This window comes from Adiantum capillus-veneris, chromosome 13 (genome assembly GCF_014529385.1).
Source record: "Adiantum capillus-veneris isolate H3 chromosome 13, ASM1452938v2, whole genome shotgun sequence".
NCBI lineage: Eukaryota > Viridiplantae > Streptophyta > Polypodiopsida > Polypodiales > Pteridaceae > Adiantum > Adiantum capillus-veneris.
Window position 1 is genome coordinate 31,538,344 of NC_140943.1, and position 18,392 is coordinate 31,556,735.

Sequence of the window (18,392 nt, forward strand, 5' to 3'; positions counted from 1 at the left end):
TTTTGGGTTGATCAATATAATTCACTCACAATTGTGAGTTTTGGAAAAAAAAAAACAATCACAATGCATAATAGTGAGATGAAGCCTTCACATTGAAACCTGTACGGATGGAGAACAGAAAAGGCAAATCTTCAAATGAAGAATGAAAACGAGGCATAACATTCAGCATCACAAAGTTGCATAGAGAATGTTGAACTGCCTGTAATACCACCCTTTTGAGGTGGTTTTAAGTAAGAAGTGACTATATCTAAGGCTGATACCTTTGTTATGAAGGATAGCATAGGCTCAACTGCAAGCTTTGTGATTGACATGATAAATTGTTCACAGGTACTTTTCAAGGTTCTCTCCAAATCCTGCAACAAATAGTCATAATTCAGCAAGCAGCATACTCCATTTTCGGGTTTGACCTTGCTTAGTTGGTATCACATCAAACATACTGTTTCCATTATAAAAGTACTAGAATCTTAAAGAGAACCTTCTTGGCATCTAATTGATTCTCTGTTACACGCGGCGAAAATGCACGAGCCAACGTTGAACGGCTAGCAAAATCAAAGAAGGATGCTTGGCCTCGGAATATCCGTCTCAAATGATCCTAAAATGTAAGAACTGTTAATTATGAACACACATGGTTGTCCATGTGAAGCGATAAAATGCTGAGTTCTTCATTCTTAAAGAAATTCCTTCAACTTTACTTCTGCATCGATAGTTGGCATTGTACATTAACTTACCAATAAATGTGCAAAATCCAGTTCTTTGTAAGTGATAGCAAAGTCAATGTCAAAGGGAGCTATCTACAGAAATTTCATAAGGGAATTCATCCACCACATTAGTAGACATGAAATTAAAGACCAGAACAAGGACAAAGATAAGTTTCTTGGCCATACCTGTTCACGCAGAATGAGAAGATGCTTTATTAAGAACAACTGCCCGTCCATTTGAGATTGTTTCATTATCAACTTGCTGGCTTTCTACACTTCAAAAGTTCCCCCAAAGATGTAGAGAAAACATCAATAAAATGACGAAGTCCAAGAAAATTCCAAATCATTATCCTAACATAAATAGACCTGTATAGACAATGAGCATACTCCAATCGAATCCTGTTGATAAAGACCCACTTTGATCATTGCAACAAACAGGAAGCCAAATAATGAAAAGCTTCCCGAGCTTTTTATTGAAATCACCTGCGCCAAGCCTGTAAAGATTGCAGGCTCCAATGATCGGTAAAGTTTTGATAGACAGGACAGTGTCTTCTCAAGAGGAGGATACAAAGTGCCGTAAGTGTCTCTCCCTTCTTCATCCTGCCCAAGAAGTAAGAAATTCCATGATACCTATGTTTTACATTTCGATAACTCACTCTTTTAACAGTGGGAAAAACATTGCCTCGAGGTTTGCAATTATGGATGCCTCCCGCTCAAGCTTTGCAGGGTAATCTAGGTCCTCAGCAGATGGCAAATAGTTTGCAATCTGTAAATTTTACACATGTAATGGATATCAATCAGCTATCTTGATCACATAATGATATTTGATTTAGATGACCAGACTTTGACCCCCTATAGAAACATCTTTTCTACTGAAGAAAATATTTGCAGAATATTCAGATGCCCACAGTTACAAAGGAGGGCCTGATCTAGACTGGATCACCAAGTTCTTTTTATTCATGAGGCCTGCGATCATTTCCCTGCATAAGAGCACATCGTCTGAAGAAAAGAACCCTCCCTTATACAAATGCATGTGAATCAGATCATAATGAGATCTTTTGGACATTAACCCACATGCTATGCTTAAACAGCATTTCCTTGCTGTAAAATGGACTTTCATGCTTGAAAACATGAACGCCAGTATTCCTAATCCCTTGTTACAAGAAACAATGAGTGACCTGTTCTTGAAGTCTCAACTTTCGGCATTTGACTAATAAGCTGAAAAGGTCTTAAAGTTTCAAACTAATACAGAAAGCCACCAGCCTCAAAGTGCAGAAGACATTCTCATTTCTCATGCCTGTACAAATGATCATGAGGTGTATGTCATATAGGTAGATACATTCAGTATTTACAGTAAACCCCCTTCATTCACCAGTATGAACACTGGCTCTGATTTTGGTTTTTATTTAATGTATGGCTGCCTACATATTAAGGATCTTCAAAAGAAAAAGAGCAGGAAAGCATCAACCCACTAGACAAGCTGTAAGAATTTAAGAACTGAAAGAGATAGAGGCTCCAAGTAAATTAAGGCAAATTAAGAAGCTTGCCTGACAGATAGGACATACTACCTCATCACGCATGTGTGTTTGAGCTCGAAAAGTTAGCCGTTCTTGAACATCCGCTAAGATGCGGGTGATTGTTGGTTTGAGACCTGCTACAGAATCGCCTCGTCTACCCAACTCTTCCTCTAGTACCTCTCCTTTGAGAATTTCCACAAGCTCACATAGGAGCTCTAAATCTGCTTCATGAATGAGCTTCGGCCGCAAGATGTCATACAAAACTGTGCACCTGCAGTTAAAAATAGCTGCAAATTATCAACCTAGATGAACCCAGGAATAGCCCAGATTCACCTGTGAAAAACTCATGGAAGAAGTCTATACTGTAATCGGCAGCTCCATATGGCACAGGATTGACAACATACGAGTACATCCCGTCAGTGCCCAATGGTGGGAATAGAACTAGGTATAAACATATGCTCATGCACCCACACATGCAAACAAGCGAACATTTTATACAAAAATCTGTGACTTTGCGTAATGTGTTTGTGTCTTTAAAATATTACAGAACCAGAATTAAAGACATGGTTTTACTCTAAACTATGTTCATTATTGTCAGGTCAGTCCACGGGGTAAGACTTTGAGCTGAAATGACGTGGGACCAGCATGATCGTTTTTGGTCCCAGCACAATAGTTTTGGACAGTCTCAGTCCTCCTTAACACCTACTTTCACTATACCTACAAGATTGCAGGACTAACTATTCTAAACAGGACAGTCCTCCTTGACACCTTACAGGTGGATGACTGCACATACAAATCCCTAAAAAATGACTGTGAGGGTTGTCTGGCCATAAGGTCATATGAGCCTACATACAGCAATCCCTACTACCCATTGTACTTGGACCAATTGGTGTGTCTCTAGCTAGAAGGCTGGATTTGGGATCCCTACCCCATGGCATATAGCTGCAAAACCCCCCTCTTTGACCTAGAAGATGACGTCGCCCGTCTGGTTTTATTCAAAGGGAGGGATACTCTTAGCGTTTTGACCCCCCATGCTCTACCTTCATGTATTGAATACGAATTCTGTTTTGTGTAAATTTATGTTGTGAATATGGAAATGGATACAGTGTCATAGTTATCTATGGTTGTATTTCTATGAAAAACCCCCCTCTTTGACCTAGAAGATGACGTCTTCCCTCTGGTTGCTGACTACTTTATTCAGAGGGATGGAGACTCTTTTCGTTTTGACCCCCCCCCTGTTCTACCTTGATGTATAAAACACAAAAACTGTTTTGTGTAAACTTATGTTGTGAAGATAGAAATGGATACAGTGTCATAGTTGTAACAGACTTGGACACTCCAAGTCAAGAATCAACCGCGACAGAACCAAATAACCACTTCTAAACAATTCACAGATCACAATAGATTTGCACTGGCCCGGCGGAGTTCCGTGCCTAGAGATATTGGCCCCAAAGACTGGCGCCCCTTTCGGTATTTCTTTTTGTATTAATCAATCATCAAAGTACAAGAGAGCGGTTAGGGTTTCACTCTCAGACCCTGCGTCCAGATGCTCTCAGAAGTGAGGCCCTCACCACTAATTTAAAGGTACAAGGGATGCCCAAAAGCAGAGCCCCAAAAGCTTTTAAAATAAAAAGCATCAGTTCTCTCTCTCTTATAGAGTCTTTTCTCTTTTTTTATAAAAAAAAAAAGCAAAATTCGCGTCGCTCATCATTTTCCAAAAAAAAAAATAATTTTTTTTATTTTTTTTTTCAGCCTCCGCGATTTCCGGAAATTAGGGTTTTTGGCAGAAATTAGGGTTTCTGTTGTCCGCCACGTCATCACTTTGTGACATATCCCCCTCTTGAAAGCATTGTAATCGACCGCAATTACGCCTGCAAAACCGACAAAAGCCATAAACCGTCTTAGCAGACACTGACTGTTAGTACCTACGTACTAGGAACACACATCTAGCACATGTACAAAATCGACAGTCACATCACACGACATCACAGGACATCACCAGACATCACAGGACATCACATGACATTCAACATTCATTCGGATCTTAGACCATGATTTATCGGCAATGTAGCTAGTAATCACATCTAGGTCCAATCGGGACCTCATCGATGTCCGATTGACTAACCCCTATTGCAACCATGTCTATTCGAGATCAATCAGACCAAAATGCTGCAGTCATTTCGGCTATCAATTCCTGCACTCCCAAGAAGTCAAGAACAAATCAGTATCATTATCAGGAATTCCATTTCATAAAGTCATACAGCAGAATACTGTCAGCTGTCAGTATCCCTGAAGCTCAAACAGACATCAGTGCCTCTAGTATCTAAATCAAGGCATCTGTTGACAAAGGAGTGGAGTGACTCCCCTCTTGTGCATCCCACTGCACTAGATCTCCGGCCAAGCTGAATTCTGGGTTCCATTTGGAGTAGACTATGCTAAACCAAAAGCATCGAGGTAAAGTTTCACAATCTGAGGAGTATCTGCTAGGTCCTCCTCCTCCATCCACTTCGCATCAAGTGCAGGATAATTCTTGAACTTAACCAAGAACCGCCTTTGGACTTTACCCTTATTCTTCGTATCCTTATGTGCCAAAATCTGTTCAAGAACAAGGATCTCCTCGTTTTCTTCCACTTCGGGTTGCTCATCAGGCACATCACCTTTAAAAGGTTTCAAGAGACTCACATGAAATGCATTATGAATCCTCCAAGTATCTGGCAGTTTCAATCGGAAGGAGACATCATTTATCTTTTCAGTTATCTGGAAAGGTCCGTAGTATCGCATACTAAGCTTTGGAAAAAGCCTCTCCTTTCCCTTTTTCTTTCGTAGGCGTGCCTTCTCAAAACGTAAGAGCACCCAATCATCCTCCTTCAGTTTCAAGTCGCGACGATGGCGATCCACTGCCTTTTTCTGTCGTTCTTGAGACTCCTGCAAAGTCTCGCGAACCTTGGCAAAAGCCGTATCCAAATCTCGCGAATATTCATCCGCTTCAAATATCTAATCTTTCGTGCTCAGGAAGGATGAAACCTTCGCAGCACTTTCAACAATCTCACATGGCGTCTTCCCCGTCGAAGAGTGTATCGTGTTATTGTAGGCAAATTCCACCAAAGATAAGTTCTTTTCCCATTGAGTCTTCTGATCCGAGATACAAGACTTCAATAAATCTAAAATCACTGAATTAGCAATCTCAAATTGCCCGTCAGTCTGCAAGTGGAACGATGACGAGAACTGCAACTGCGTGCCAATGTTCTCCCAAATTGCCTTTCAAAACAAACTCATAAATCTGGGGTCTCTGTCGGAGACAATCGTCTCAGACGTGCCATGTAATCGGAAAATCATCGTGATCATTCTTAGTTCTCGGGAGATCAAAAATGAAATCCATTTCAATATTTTCCCAGGGGCGGGTGGGTATGGGTAAAGGCTGTGTGCCTTATGCCTGTCAAACTTGACCTTCTGGCATAGTGCGCACAACTCTTCCATGTCCTTTTTGAGTCACGGCCAAAAGAAGTATCTCTCTACCCCTTTCATGGTGGTAGCAATGCCGCAATGACCCGTAAAAGGTGGACAGTGGCATTCACTCATAACCTTATCCCTCAACGGCTGTGTAACGCACAACATAGTCTTTCTCATCAAGTAGCCTTCCCGAAGGGAGTATCCCGCTATTGTCTCCCCATCCCGTATCCGTGTGAAAATATCTGCAAAATCTGTATCTGTGACATACTGATCGACCATATCCTCGAAGCTCCTATGATGTATCACGGAAACAACCAGAACCAACGTTTTCCGAGACAAAGCATCTGCCACCACATTCTTCTGTCCCTACACATGGACAATTTGGAAGTGGAACTGTGACAAGATGTTCGCCCACCGCATCTGCTTTTCCGAAAGCTGCTTCTGTGACAAGAAGTAGCGCAAACTCTGATGGTCTGTAAAGATAGTAAAATCCGCTCCGAGTAGGTAATGCCGCCACTGATTAAGAGCATGGATAACCGCCAAAAGCTCTTTCTCACAGATCTGTGCTGTCATCTCCGGCCTAGAGAACAAACGGCTCTCGTAAGCTATGACATGGCCTTCTTGCATCAAGACCGCACCCAGACTACGACCACAAGCATCATAATATACTTCAAATGACTTCTGCAAGTCCGGCAAAGTCAAAATAGGTCCCGTAGTTAATTTCTCTTTCAATGTCCGAAACGCAGTCACCTCTGAGGGTCCCCACGAAAAAAGGTACTCCTTTCTGTGTCAAGGTATGCAAAGGGGAAGCAACCTCTGCAAACTTTCGTATGAACCGCCTGTAGTACGAACACAGCCCCAAGAAGCTTCTAACTTCATGGACATTCCTCAAATCGGGCCAATCACGGATAGTCTCTATCTTGGCCGGGTCCATTTGCACTCCTGCTGCTGACACAATGTGTCCCAAAAAGTGTATCTCTGGTAGGAAAAATTCACTTTTCTTTGCATTAATCACTAACGTGTGATCTCGTAATGCCTGAAAGACTTGAAGCAGATGATCTCTGTGTTCTGCCTCATTCTTGGAGAAAACAATGATGTCGTCAAAGAAAGTGTCAAAAAATAGCCTGTACTCTCGAAAAATCCAGTCCATCATCCGGTTAAATGTCGCAGGCGGCAGGAGCATTGGTTAAGCCAAAAGGCATCACCAAAAACTCAAATAACCCAAAAGTCGTCCGAAAAGCTGTCTTGTAGACATCTCCTGGCACTATCCTGATCTGATGATATCCACTCTTCAAGTCAATCCTGCTAAAGCACGAGGATCCCTGTAACTTGTCGAGTATATCATCGATCCTAGGAATTGGAAATCTGTTCTTGATGGTGATTTCGTTGAGAGTGCTATAATCGATGCACATTCTCCAAGATCCGTTTTTCTTCAAAAACCAACAACATTGGAGAGCAATACGGTGAAGTACTAGGCTAGACAAGACCCTTTTCCAAGAGGTCTTTCACTGGGTTCATAATCTTTTCATTCTGTACTCGGCTCACACGATAAGGTGGCCGATTCGGTGGCGTGCTTCCAGGTATCAGATCAATGGTCTGATCTTCAGGCCCTTTGAAAAGCAATCGGCATGAGTGTAGAGAAAAATCTTGGCGTTCTTTTGATCAGGTCAAAACATATTCAACCTTTATCCAGCGTTCAGTTCTCTTTCAAAAGAATGAGTAAGAAACTGAAGTTCATCAAGTAAAATCTCTAAGCCCTTCATTTATAAAGTCGCTTTCTCGGCCCGGTAGTCAACCACGGCGTAGTTCTTGTGGTACCAAGGGATCCTGAGTAGAACGTCACTTGCGTGCCCTGAACACCCCTGTCATTGCAAACGAAGTTTACCAATGCTTGGTGTGATGGCAACATCCCATCCGGGTGCCAGTCGAACTACCTTCGCCTGTGGCGTCAGTCTGTCGGACGTAATTCCAAATCGAGCCACCAATTCCAAGTGAAAAGAAGTTGACCTTGGCTCCTTCAAAAGAGCTTCCTAATCCTTCACTTTGCCCCAAAAGCGGCAAAGTTTGTACTTTCATTCATTAGATTCGGTGCAGGTCCCACGCCATGTGGTACCAATTCTACTTTTCTATCTGCCTTTTCTGCCACATTCCTCAGTTGCTCTCAAACTCTCAGACCTGTCATCGTCTTTATCATTCTGTTCTTTCTGTGCCTTATTAGGGCACTTCGCGGAGATATGTCCCGGTTCCCCGCATCCAAAGCACTTCCCCTCTCTGATGAAGCGAGCTCTCTCCTCAGGAGTAAGCTTGGGTCGTGCATCATTTTTCTCTGGGTTGCTCTTTTTCTTTCTACTTTCATTCCCAGAAGTCTGTTCGGCTCGTTGTGTCATGGCCTCATCTGTGAGATAGGTCAGACTACCAAAGTGAATGGCAAAGCCCCGCTTCACATGACTCATCAACTCCTGAATAGAAGCTGACTTCTGTTCCAAGCAGTGATCTCGGATCTCTGTAGGTAGACCCAAGGTAAACCGCTCAATCTGTTCTCTGAACGAGATCTTCTTGAATGAAGAGGCGGGTAGAAAAGAGCTCCAGAATCTTTCACAATAAGCATTGATTGTATCTTTCTTGATCATCCGAAGATGGCTCCAAGCAGCTCGTATATCTCGTTCATATTCTTGCGTCAACCAAGAAGAAATAAAAAGCTTCTTAAATTTCAGCCATTTAACTAGCGCAGTTTTGTTTAAAAGAAGCGTGGACCACCAAGTACGAGCATTCCCCTTAAGGTAAGAGGTAGCTCCCCGAATCTTGGAGTGCTCTGAATAGCGTCCTCCCGCCAAAACGATGTCAAACTGCTGTATAAAAGACAAAGCCTTCGAAGCATCTGAGTATCCTGAAAAAGTATCAAACTTGATCGAGTGGCCACCTTCCTTAAACTCTCGAACTTTCTTGCTTTTATCTTCGAGAAAGTCATACTGGTTGGCTTTGTAAAAATTCTTCTTGTTCGCATACAACTTTCCGTCATCGGAATCTGAGCTGTCTGTAGACGAGTCCTCAGTAGAACCGTCAGTCTCTGGGCTTAAACTCTCGGACTTTCTTTGCCTTTTTCTTGCCCTTTCCGAAGCATTGTTTCTTGCTTCGCTTTTTGCTTTTCCTGTCTTCTTCGCTCGAGTCTGAAGAGCTAGAAGAACTGTCAAAAGAAGAAGAAGAAGAAGAAGAAGAATTGGGTAGGTCTTCAAACTTGACGCGCTTCTTCAATTTCTTTGCCTTGTCAAATGTCGACCGACGACCCAAATATCCCGGGAAGTCAGTGCCTTTCTTCTGCTTTTTGCCGTGCTTTTTGCCTTTCTTTTGCGCGTCAAAAAGTTGAGCAATCCGTGCATCAACCACGTTCTCCAGTTCCTTCTCCGTATATTTCTTGGAGGCAGAAGGTTTCTTGAGAGCGGGTTTCGGGAGTGGTGATGTGGTTCTTTGCCACTCCATCTGTACCTCTTCCAAAGAGGTCTGGTTCATATATTTTGCCATCTTCGGGTCCTTGGCAAAATTGAGCATCATCTTTGTTGCATCGCCAATCAATTGACGACGCTCCATCTCTCTTTGCTCCGCCTGAGTAGGCCGAGGCGGGCCATACTCTCTGTCTGAATCTTCGTTGTGATCCCAGCCCGCATCTCCAAATGCAGAGGGAGTTTACTGATCCTTGCATGAAGCCATAGGTGCCGCGGAAAAAAATTGGGGATCGGATTTCCCGTAGAAGAGAAATCGGCCGTGCTCTGATACCACTGTAACAGACTTGGACACTCCAAGTCAAGAATCAACCGCGACAGCACCAAATAACCACTTCAAAACAATTCACAAATCACAATAGATTTGCACTGGCCCGGCGGAGTTCCGTGCCTAGAGATATTGGCCCCAAAGACTGGCGTCCCTTTCGGTATTTCTTTTTGTATGAATCAATCATCAAAGTACAAGAGAGCGGTTAGGGTTTCACTCTCAGACTCTGCATCCAGATGCTCTCAGAAGTGAGGCCCTCACCACTAATTTAAAGGTACAAGGGATGCCCAAAAGCAGAGCCCCAAAAGCTTTTAAAATAAAAAGCATCAGTTCTCTCTCTCTCTTAGAGAGTCTTTTCTCTTTTTTTATTAAAAAAAAGCAAAATTCGCGTCGCTCATCATTTTCCAATTTTTTATTTTTTTGTTTTTTTTCAGCCTCCGCGATTTCCGGAAATTAGGGTTTCCGGCAAAAATTAGGATTTGCAGGAATTTTAGGGTTTCTGGCAGAAATTAGGGTTTCTGCTGTCCGCCACATCATCACTTTGTGACAATAGTCATCTATGGTTGTATTTCCGTGAAATTGTGTCTCTCTTTGTTTTCTAGTAACAATTTTTGGTACTTTCCTTAAGAATAGGTACATTGTTTGTCACTTTTTGGATTTTTTTTGGGAGTTAGCGACCTGGGAGTAAGTGTGACTTCACCTGCACACTTGAGCTTTCCAAGATGCACACGGACTGAGTGTAAGCGAGTTTGGACAAGGCTGTGGGCCCTATAAGACCACAAAAGATCACCTTTTTGGAATAGCTCACACGTTTGGCAGGTAAGCCCACGTAAGGGCTACAGTGTCAAAATCAAAGGGACTGCTAATATGTAATGATGCCTTCCTTATTCCTTGTTGCTCCATTCATTTGTTGCACATCCACATTTAGCCCATGCTTTCTAATGGGATTAATTGCATTGCCTATCAGTCGTTGCCTTCTTGTCAAGAAGGCACTTTCGGCTAGTTCTCACCCATCTTAATGTAAGGGACTGGAAGTATGGATGGACGGGATCAACATTGTGCTGCCCTGTCTACCATCTCATCCAGCATATACTTATCAGTTTGCACAGCACTCTTAGCTACCAGACGTACATACCCAACCAATCCATATCCCACTTTTAGTGAATGCACATATGGCTAGAAAAGTTGGTGCAAACACGTTTGATCGCTTCCCTTAATCCCCCATTGTATATCTGAATTCTCCAACATATCTTTCTTCTTAAAAGCATCTTCACAGCAGTCTTCTCATCTCAGTCCCTTGCTTGTTTTCAATGAGCACAAGTTTTGAACAGGTAATATTAAAGATTTATCTTTTTTTGGCACAAAGGGTAAGAAATCCTTGAGTGATTTTTTTTTCTAAATCCATCAACCATGTACAGTCTTTCAAGAATATTCAATTGACAGCTCAAATAACTTGAATAGATAGAAATAACTTGCAATCTGGGAGCTATCAAATTACAGTGGATCAACAAGCGGCGCCAAGTTTGAAGTATCCGATGAGGATGAGGAGAAGAAATGATCAAAAAGTTGATGTTCTGATTGACAAACCTGCCACACAAGCATACAGTAATTAACACATTTGCCTGTAAGTCGTACCAAGCATGGTCACTGACTTTCTTCTAGTTAAAAACTGGCTTCTCCCCTGACTTACACAGCAGCAAGGATGAACTAGACTACCTAGCAGGACTTCTATACCTACCTAGTTGGATTACAGACATGTTGATTTTCACAAAATAACCAGGCAAAATCGATCTTGATCTGACTTCATCTGCTTGTAAAGCACAGTAAATAAATGTATGCCGCAGTTAATCAACTAACTCAACATCCCCAGATTCATGTTCTACAAGAAGATCCTTAACATTCCAGGCCTCCATTCTGCCTGATACGAGAATCTGGAGCACATAAGGAAGGAAGGGATGCAGGGAGAAGTCTTCAAGCACTCTAAAAGTCACTAGGTGGGCAATGTGATTTATTTTTTCAAAAAATTAACTGCGTTTCTTCAAAAATGGCTGCTATTGTAAGAGATTTTTTGCTCATTTGCTTCTCTATTTCATATGAGCCCTTGAAAAGAGGAGACCCTGTCTCATCAAAACTTTGTACTGAAGTTGTATATGCTAACTTGATGCAGTAGGCACACATTTCAAGGAGTTCACTGGCTAATCAGTATATCTTGTCTAAACAACTACAGTATGAGAAACCATTCCTTGGTATGACAAACCATTCCGAAGAAAATACCAGCCAAAATCAGAAAAACTTTGAATATGTTATACAGTTATTAACCTGCATTAGGTAGGCACAACCTTGCCGCGTCAAAGATGCTAAAGGTTCAGATTTTGCATAACCAGATATCCGTTGTCGCACCACTCCTCGCACCTGCATTACAATATAAATGATCAGTTGAGACTAGGCAGCATCACATCTCCAAGCACTAGTTCACAAGGTAACGTACATACAAGGGTCAGCCGCTGCTCACAATAAAGGGAATGACAATCTGCAAGAATCTGTGAATATTCTGCTTTTGATTTCCTATTTTCTATCTCCTCCATTAATGGCTTAATCTGTGCTCAAAGAGATCAAGGACTTTATGGCATCGTCAGACATAAACAGCTACATGTAAGAGAGCATTTGCCAGTAACTACTCTAGAAAATCGTTTGAATTACACAGGGAGAGAACTTAGCAATATGTAAATATGATGCTGTTTCCAACAAAGAACTACATCCGCCAACTTACCTCATTAGCTGCAGCTTTAAAACGGACATAAAGAACTGATGTTTCAGCTGCCTCAGACAAACCAGCCTTTCCATGAACGGTAGCACTTTCCTTTATACCCACTTGGACCTATGCCAAACAAGAATAATACTCATTTCAGCTTACCTCAAACACAAGATGAAATTTACAACAGCACAAATTCCTAAATATTACAAGCCAATGATAAAGCTCAGCTTGCACACACCGTGCAAACTGAGATAAAAACATAGAACTATTTTACATCACCATGTAAACTCCGAAATGGACTATGAAGACAATTTTGTGCATTATCCTTATGCGCTTAAGGACACCAAAATGGATGCAAAATAAAATAAGCTAGAAGGATAACACCTGAACCATTCGGTACCAAAAGTACGTTTCTAAACCATCATACTGCTCTCTTGCATAACCATGAGTGTTCAATATGAAGACAATTTTGTGCATTATCCTTATGCTCTTAAGGACATTAAAATGGATGCAAAATAAAATAAGCTAGAAGGATAGCATATGAATCATTCGGTACCAGAACTATGTTTCCAAACCATCATACTGCTCTCTCGCATGACCATAAGTGTTCTATATAGTGAGATACCTAAGAAAGCCATCATTGTCTCAATTGACTTTCGAATGTGTGCAACTGGCCATAATGTGCGCATTTTAATACTAAAATGCATTTGTATATTTTCTTGTACTTACCTTTTACTCTCATGTAGAAATTTCTATCATAAAGTACTCCAAGTGAGTAGCAATATCATGTAATAAGGTGAATACCCCTGAGGATGTCATTTAGCTCCATTCATTACTATAGGCATCATGTAGGCTATCATACATCAAATTAGGAGCAAGATAACTCCCCACCTATGCCTTTCTCAAGATATCATCAATCCGCGTCTAATGGTGTCACAAACTGCTGACGTGTCAACCACTGAAGACGAAGGGGACTCCTTGATCCTAACCCTAGCCAACCTACACATCCCAGCCGAGGGACCTAAAACCTAATAGAAGAAGAAGAACAAGAAGACCTACCAACTTATTGAAGCTGGCCGAGGGGCATAAAAGACAGAAGGGGTTAGCATTAAAAACCAAACCCGACCAACTTGCAGTGGCCGAGGGGCCTAAAACCCTAAAAAGACCTCTAGCACCCAAATTGCGTGACAGATGATCATAGTAACACGAATCGGTGTAGGTCATCTCCCCGAGACTTATCACCCTGCTCTCAAAGTAGATAGGCTTGTAGCTTCTACTACCTTTTTCTAGCCTCAAGAAATGGAACGGAGTTTCTTGGCCGTTCGGACTGGACCAAACAGAGTTTCTTGACTGCAAAAATTCTTTTCCCAAAAAAAGTCCAGGGCAGATTTCTAAAGTTCCAGCAAGCCTATTGCCCCTTTTGCATTTGGCACTCTGCTTTTCAGATGGGCTCCCCTTTTGCGCGTTGTATTCTCTCTGCGCTGTGCTCTTCCATACCTGCAAACAGGCAGCGATCTCTTTCTCTTAGGCTTTGGAGCCTCTCTTGAGTGTTGGAGGTGGGCTCCCTAGCCTATCTCAAGTTATTCCAACCTTCAACACACGCAGTCCTATCGACCCCCCCACTCCCACGCGTGCAATGTCAGACCCTTACTGGACCAAAACTGGAGAGTTGTTCCCATGTGACTACATTTTAGAGAGGCTATTCGAGGAGAGACGAGACCCAACCACAAAAAACTTTGCAAAAACCTGAACTTTCTTCATCCTCCCCTCATTTCCCCTCATTTGTAAGATGACTTCAATTATATGCAAAGGCACCTCAAACAGAGGATATAAAGACACAAAGTAACCTGTTAGCAAGCATTATACGAGCAAAATTCCTCATATAGATCCATATGCTACCTTTAAAGAGCACAAAATAAAAGCCCAGGTACTATCATGTCACTCTATGTCGTATGTATGACTACTTTCAATCTATGCCAAGGCACCTCAAACAATGGATGTAAAGACATAAAGTAACCTATTAGCAAGCACAATACGAGCGATTTTCCTTGTATAGATACACATTTTACCTAAAAAGAGCACAAAATGAAAACCTAGGCACTATCATGTCACTCTATGTCATACTCGTATGTACAACTACATTCCAAACAGCAGGTTTTCAAAAAAGCACTCGACGTTGTCTTAAGCAACTCAAAAACTTACTAAAGTTACAACAAAGTTTGGCAGAAGACAATGTGTGACTTATTAAAATTGGTTCTCAAAAATTGAAGCACTTTTGGTATGCATAAGTACCTGCTGTGCAGCTGTTTTTAATACTCCAAGAACATGCGTTCGCACCATACTTAAAGCTCGCGACTATCCATCAAAGTCAAAAGTAAACATCAGCTAAAACTTTTTGCAAAAAACTTGTAGCTATAATTATTCTCGAGATACCCACTAAAGTCATGAGTACAAATCAGCTAAAATAACCCCTTTGTATAACTATAACTTTACTGAAAACTTCCTAAATTAGAGGTTATTGAGAATTCTCAACAAAGGAGAACCTACAAACTGTAAATGAAGCAAACAGAAAAATTTAATGAGGCATAGTCCAGTGCACACCCCCAATGTGAGAGGATTCGAGGGCTGAAAGCTGTTTGCAAAAATGCAGACCTTGTTGCACGTTGACGGGCTGAAAATGCAGCAGATCTGAGTGACAGTAGAGGGGAGAGATGGGGGAGATGATTACAGGAGTCAGCAACAGAAAAGGGAACCGTTTGCTTCTTTTGGGCAAAGAAACAAAAACTCTTCATATCCAAACATACGCTCATATGTGAGACAGTACAATGAAAGAAAATATTCAGAACATTAGCATGTGGAGGAAATCGGAGCTAAGAGTCTCCAATCTGGTGTATAGTTCCATCTAGGCTAGCTCTTCCTCAGCTCTCCAACGATGGAATGTGCACATGAACGTGCTCTTTCCTTTGATCCTCTGCCCATGCTAGAGAGTTGAGACTGATTGAGTAGCCCCTCACCCCTAAACGTGTCAATAGCTACCTTCCATTTCTTTGCCAGAATACTCTAGTATGTACTAGTCTCCTGTCTAAAGACCAATGCGCACCTCACACACCAAAGCACCCCCGACCAATGTATCCCATATTCTAGCCAAAACGACAAAGAAAGCCAGTTTTAGTTTCAAAAGCCTACTTTTGGTCACACACATAATATATATGAGAGAGCGGTCGGAGCAACATGCCACTGCATACAAGTCGGTGGCCCTGAACCGCCTGATGGGTATTGTTTAATGCTTCAGAGTTGGTTGGTACAACTGATGTAGAGATTTTCTGTCACGAGGACGTGGCAACTGCTAACCTTAGTTATTGGTTTCTTTCCCTCGATTTTTGTTTAATTTTTGGGACCCTCTTTTTGAAGTTGCAAATGGCCGGACATTGTATGGCCAGTGTGAAACGGCCGACGGCCGAGAGTTTCACCCGCAGACGGAAAGGCCTTGTCGCCACGAGTTGGTCGAGCCGGCTGGCACTGGAATTCAAGCAGTAAAAGTATGTCTAGGATCTACTTAAAGTTTGAAGAGAAAATAACCCGATAACTGGGCTACAATGCATTTTTTTGGATGCGGTCCCAGTGGTGATAGATGGTCAGATGACTAGTGGAAGTGCATGGAAGCATTTCCTAAAATTTAGGGAACTGCTATTTTGGGCCATGAAATCTATTCGCATCATTAGCTCCGGAATGACAAGAGAAACATTTTATTACTCTACCGCTAAGTCAATTGAGCAACCCGTTGAGATATTTTTAGACCAGAAGGTACAAAACGGGAAAACCATGCATGAGTTCCACTAGGCACATTTTTGGGCATTTTCCAACATAAGACAAGAGAGAAGTGTTAAAATTAAAGGCTGGGCTGCATTTTCAGCCACATGGTGGATTGTTGCAGGTACCAAAGCTATTGTGTGCAAGCTTTCCCTCTTATGTACAGTGTAATGCAAGAAGTGATGTCCTGCACACTCTACACAGCTCTCTCTCTCTCTCCCCTCTGTGCAGTTATGTGATGCCCCACAAGAGGGCTCTTCATTTGACCTATGTACAGTTGTGTGGTCTTATGCTTCTATGCGGAGGCAAGAGCCTTTTTGAGCAGGAACAGGAGTAGCTAACTGCTACTACAAAAGCAAGCACTAGTGAGGGTGATAACCTCATCTTATAGGTGCATTTTCAGCGCTGGTTATGCGCTTTTTTTTGGACTGTTTTGCAGCCGTATGGACGCCAAAAAATAGTGCCCCACTGTAAGAGGACAGTTCCGAGACTGTTTAGGACTGAAAACAGGGTAAAAACCAGTAAATACAGCGAGCTATGATTGCTGTTTTTGGGCTGAAAACAGAGCGTTTACGTCTTTGGAAGCGAGTTCTAGTAGGAGAATTTGTTCAGGGCGAGTTTTGGGGCCGTTATGCTGCCGAAATTTTTCCAGAACACGTGTGATCTAGTTGGATATAGGTGAAGAGTTTTGTAACTTTACCCTCTAAAGGAATAAAGAAATACCGATAGAGGCACCAGTTTTTGGGACCTACAGGTTGTCGGCGTCTGCTCGGAGCATTCTAGCTTTCGAGCCGTGTGTGTTTGAAGTATCAATTCCCGTTTTTACAGGTTTTTATTTGCAAAGTTTCTCTGTGTCCTAAAGTCTAAAGTAAAGTCTCGGGTGAAAGCCAAAGTCTACCGCCCTACAGGCCGATTTCATGGTTCCGTTGCCGGGACAGAATCACTTTTTCCTCAAGAAGTGAGCCTTGGTTGGTTTGGTGAAGAACAGAGTGCGCGGGATTACACTATGGCCAACAAAGGGAAGGGTATTACGAAAGAGGGTTCCTCTATGAAGGACAGGCAGGAAATTCCTAAAGTGTTTGAGGTTGGCAAGAGTTCACGGCCACCCCGGTCTGTATCTTTTGTTGATGTAATGTTCCCCAAGTGTAGGGCTTTATGACTGGGCAACTTGAAGATGATGTGTTCAGGACTCATTTAGTTGCCACTGTGAACGTGTTTTCCCGACTGGTACAGAACCCAAGGTTTATGGAGTTTTTGCAAGCGCCACCAGTGCCACAGCACTCTAGGAAACTCACACAGCCCGCCTATTGAGGCTCAAGCCCAAGTACTTCATGCGTCTCAGCAAGAGAGGGAGCACTCGCATGTTGCGGAGTCAGGGGCTCCAAAACAGGTTCCTTCCGTCCACGAACACGTGGTTAGGACGCCTATTCTATAGGCTTTGCCAGTTCAACCCGCCACCTTTCCAAGCCCGCATGTTGCGTTACAGGGACAGGGAACCAGTTTCCAGGCAATGCATCAGGTTTTTCCACCACCCACAATACATCCAAGGCATTTCGGGGGTGGATCGGTGTTCTAGAGTATGGCTGGTTATGCGCCTGGAAACCAACATTATATGCCAAGAACAGTGTTTGGGGGTATGCAAGGCATGATGCCAAACCCCATGTATGGTAGCATCGGCATGCAACAAGGCTTTCAGAGCAACCAGGGCCAGTTTGGGGTGCCACAAGGTAATTTTGGCATAGCTGTTTTTTCTGGACAACAGCCAGACATGGCACCTATGACGCAAAATGTCAATGCCCAAGACGCGCCGATGATCCCTATCACAGTGCCCATGTAGCAGGCAATTCCCTATGACAATTTGGGGACACTGGAGAAACCAAACGCATACAAAGAAGGTGGTGCAACTATTAAGTTTGAAACTTTCAGCAGCTTTGAGGATAAGACAAAGGCTCGCACTTTCCTCCCACAATTTGATACAGCTTATGCAAGGAGGGGAATTTTACAGAGGCCTCCAAGGTCAGGAAAGCTGCCACCTTCTTGAAAGGCAATGCGCTACATGGTGGACGACCCTCTTGATGCAAGGACACGCACCCGCCACATGGGTATACTTCAAGCCATCTGCGAGGCTGTCATATGAATTTGAAGCTCGTGACAAATTGGCACCAACTCATTGGGGCTCCATACGCTGAGTGAGGGTAGCCACTCTGTTCTTTGTAAAGTAATCTCGAAGCCCTCTAGGCAGCCCACAACAATATTCTCAATCTGCTCTGTCAATGCCATGAACCTCTAGGAGGTTACTTGTCATAATAATCAATATCTAATTCTCCTAAATGATTTTCTCATGTTAAACTGATCATTTAATATGGGGAAGTGCTAGGGGAGAAAAAGCTAGAATAT

The 18,392-nt window shown here is 42.6% G+C and overlaps 1 protein-coding gene across 2 annotated transcripts in view; it reads right to left on the reverse strand.

The window, feature by feature from the left end:
• LOC147443763 (sec34-like family protein) overlaps nt 1-18,392 on the reverse strand; it is a 98,382-nt gene that overhangs the window by 65,819 nt on the left and 14,171 nt on the right. The window contains exons 10-23 of one of the 2 annotated variants that reach the window (XM_086526560.1): nt 14,787-14,873; nt 14,478-14,540; nt 12,201-12,308; nt 11,923-12,027; nt 11,750-11,842; nt 10,929-11,017; nt 2,267-2,486; nt 1,381-1,464; nt 1,182-1,298; nt 1,065-1,097; nt 885-968; nt 729-791; nt 476-592; nt 261-353 (exon numbers count right to left, since the gene is read on the reverse strand). In XM_086526560.1, the coding sequence (XP_086382686.1) occupies nt 261-353; nt 476-592; nt 729-791; nt 885-968; nt 1,065-1,097; nt 1,182-1,298; nt 1,381-1,464; nt 2,267-2,486; nt 10,929-11,017; nt 11,750-11,842; nt 11,923-12,027; nt 12,201-12,308; nt 14,478-14,540; nt 14,787-14,873 (1,356 nt within the window). The remainder of the gene's footprint in view (nt 1-260; nt 354-475; nt 593-728; nt 792-884; nt 969-1,064; nt 1,098-1,181; nt 1,299-1,380; nt 1,465-2,266; nt 2,487-10,928; nt 11,018-11,749; nt 11,843-11,922; nt 12,028-12,200; nt 12,309-14,477; nt 14,541-14,786; nt 14,874-18,392) is intronic. The other variant, XM_086526561.1, reaches the window with a different exon arrangement.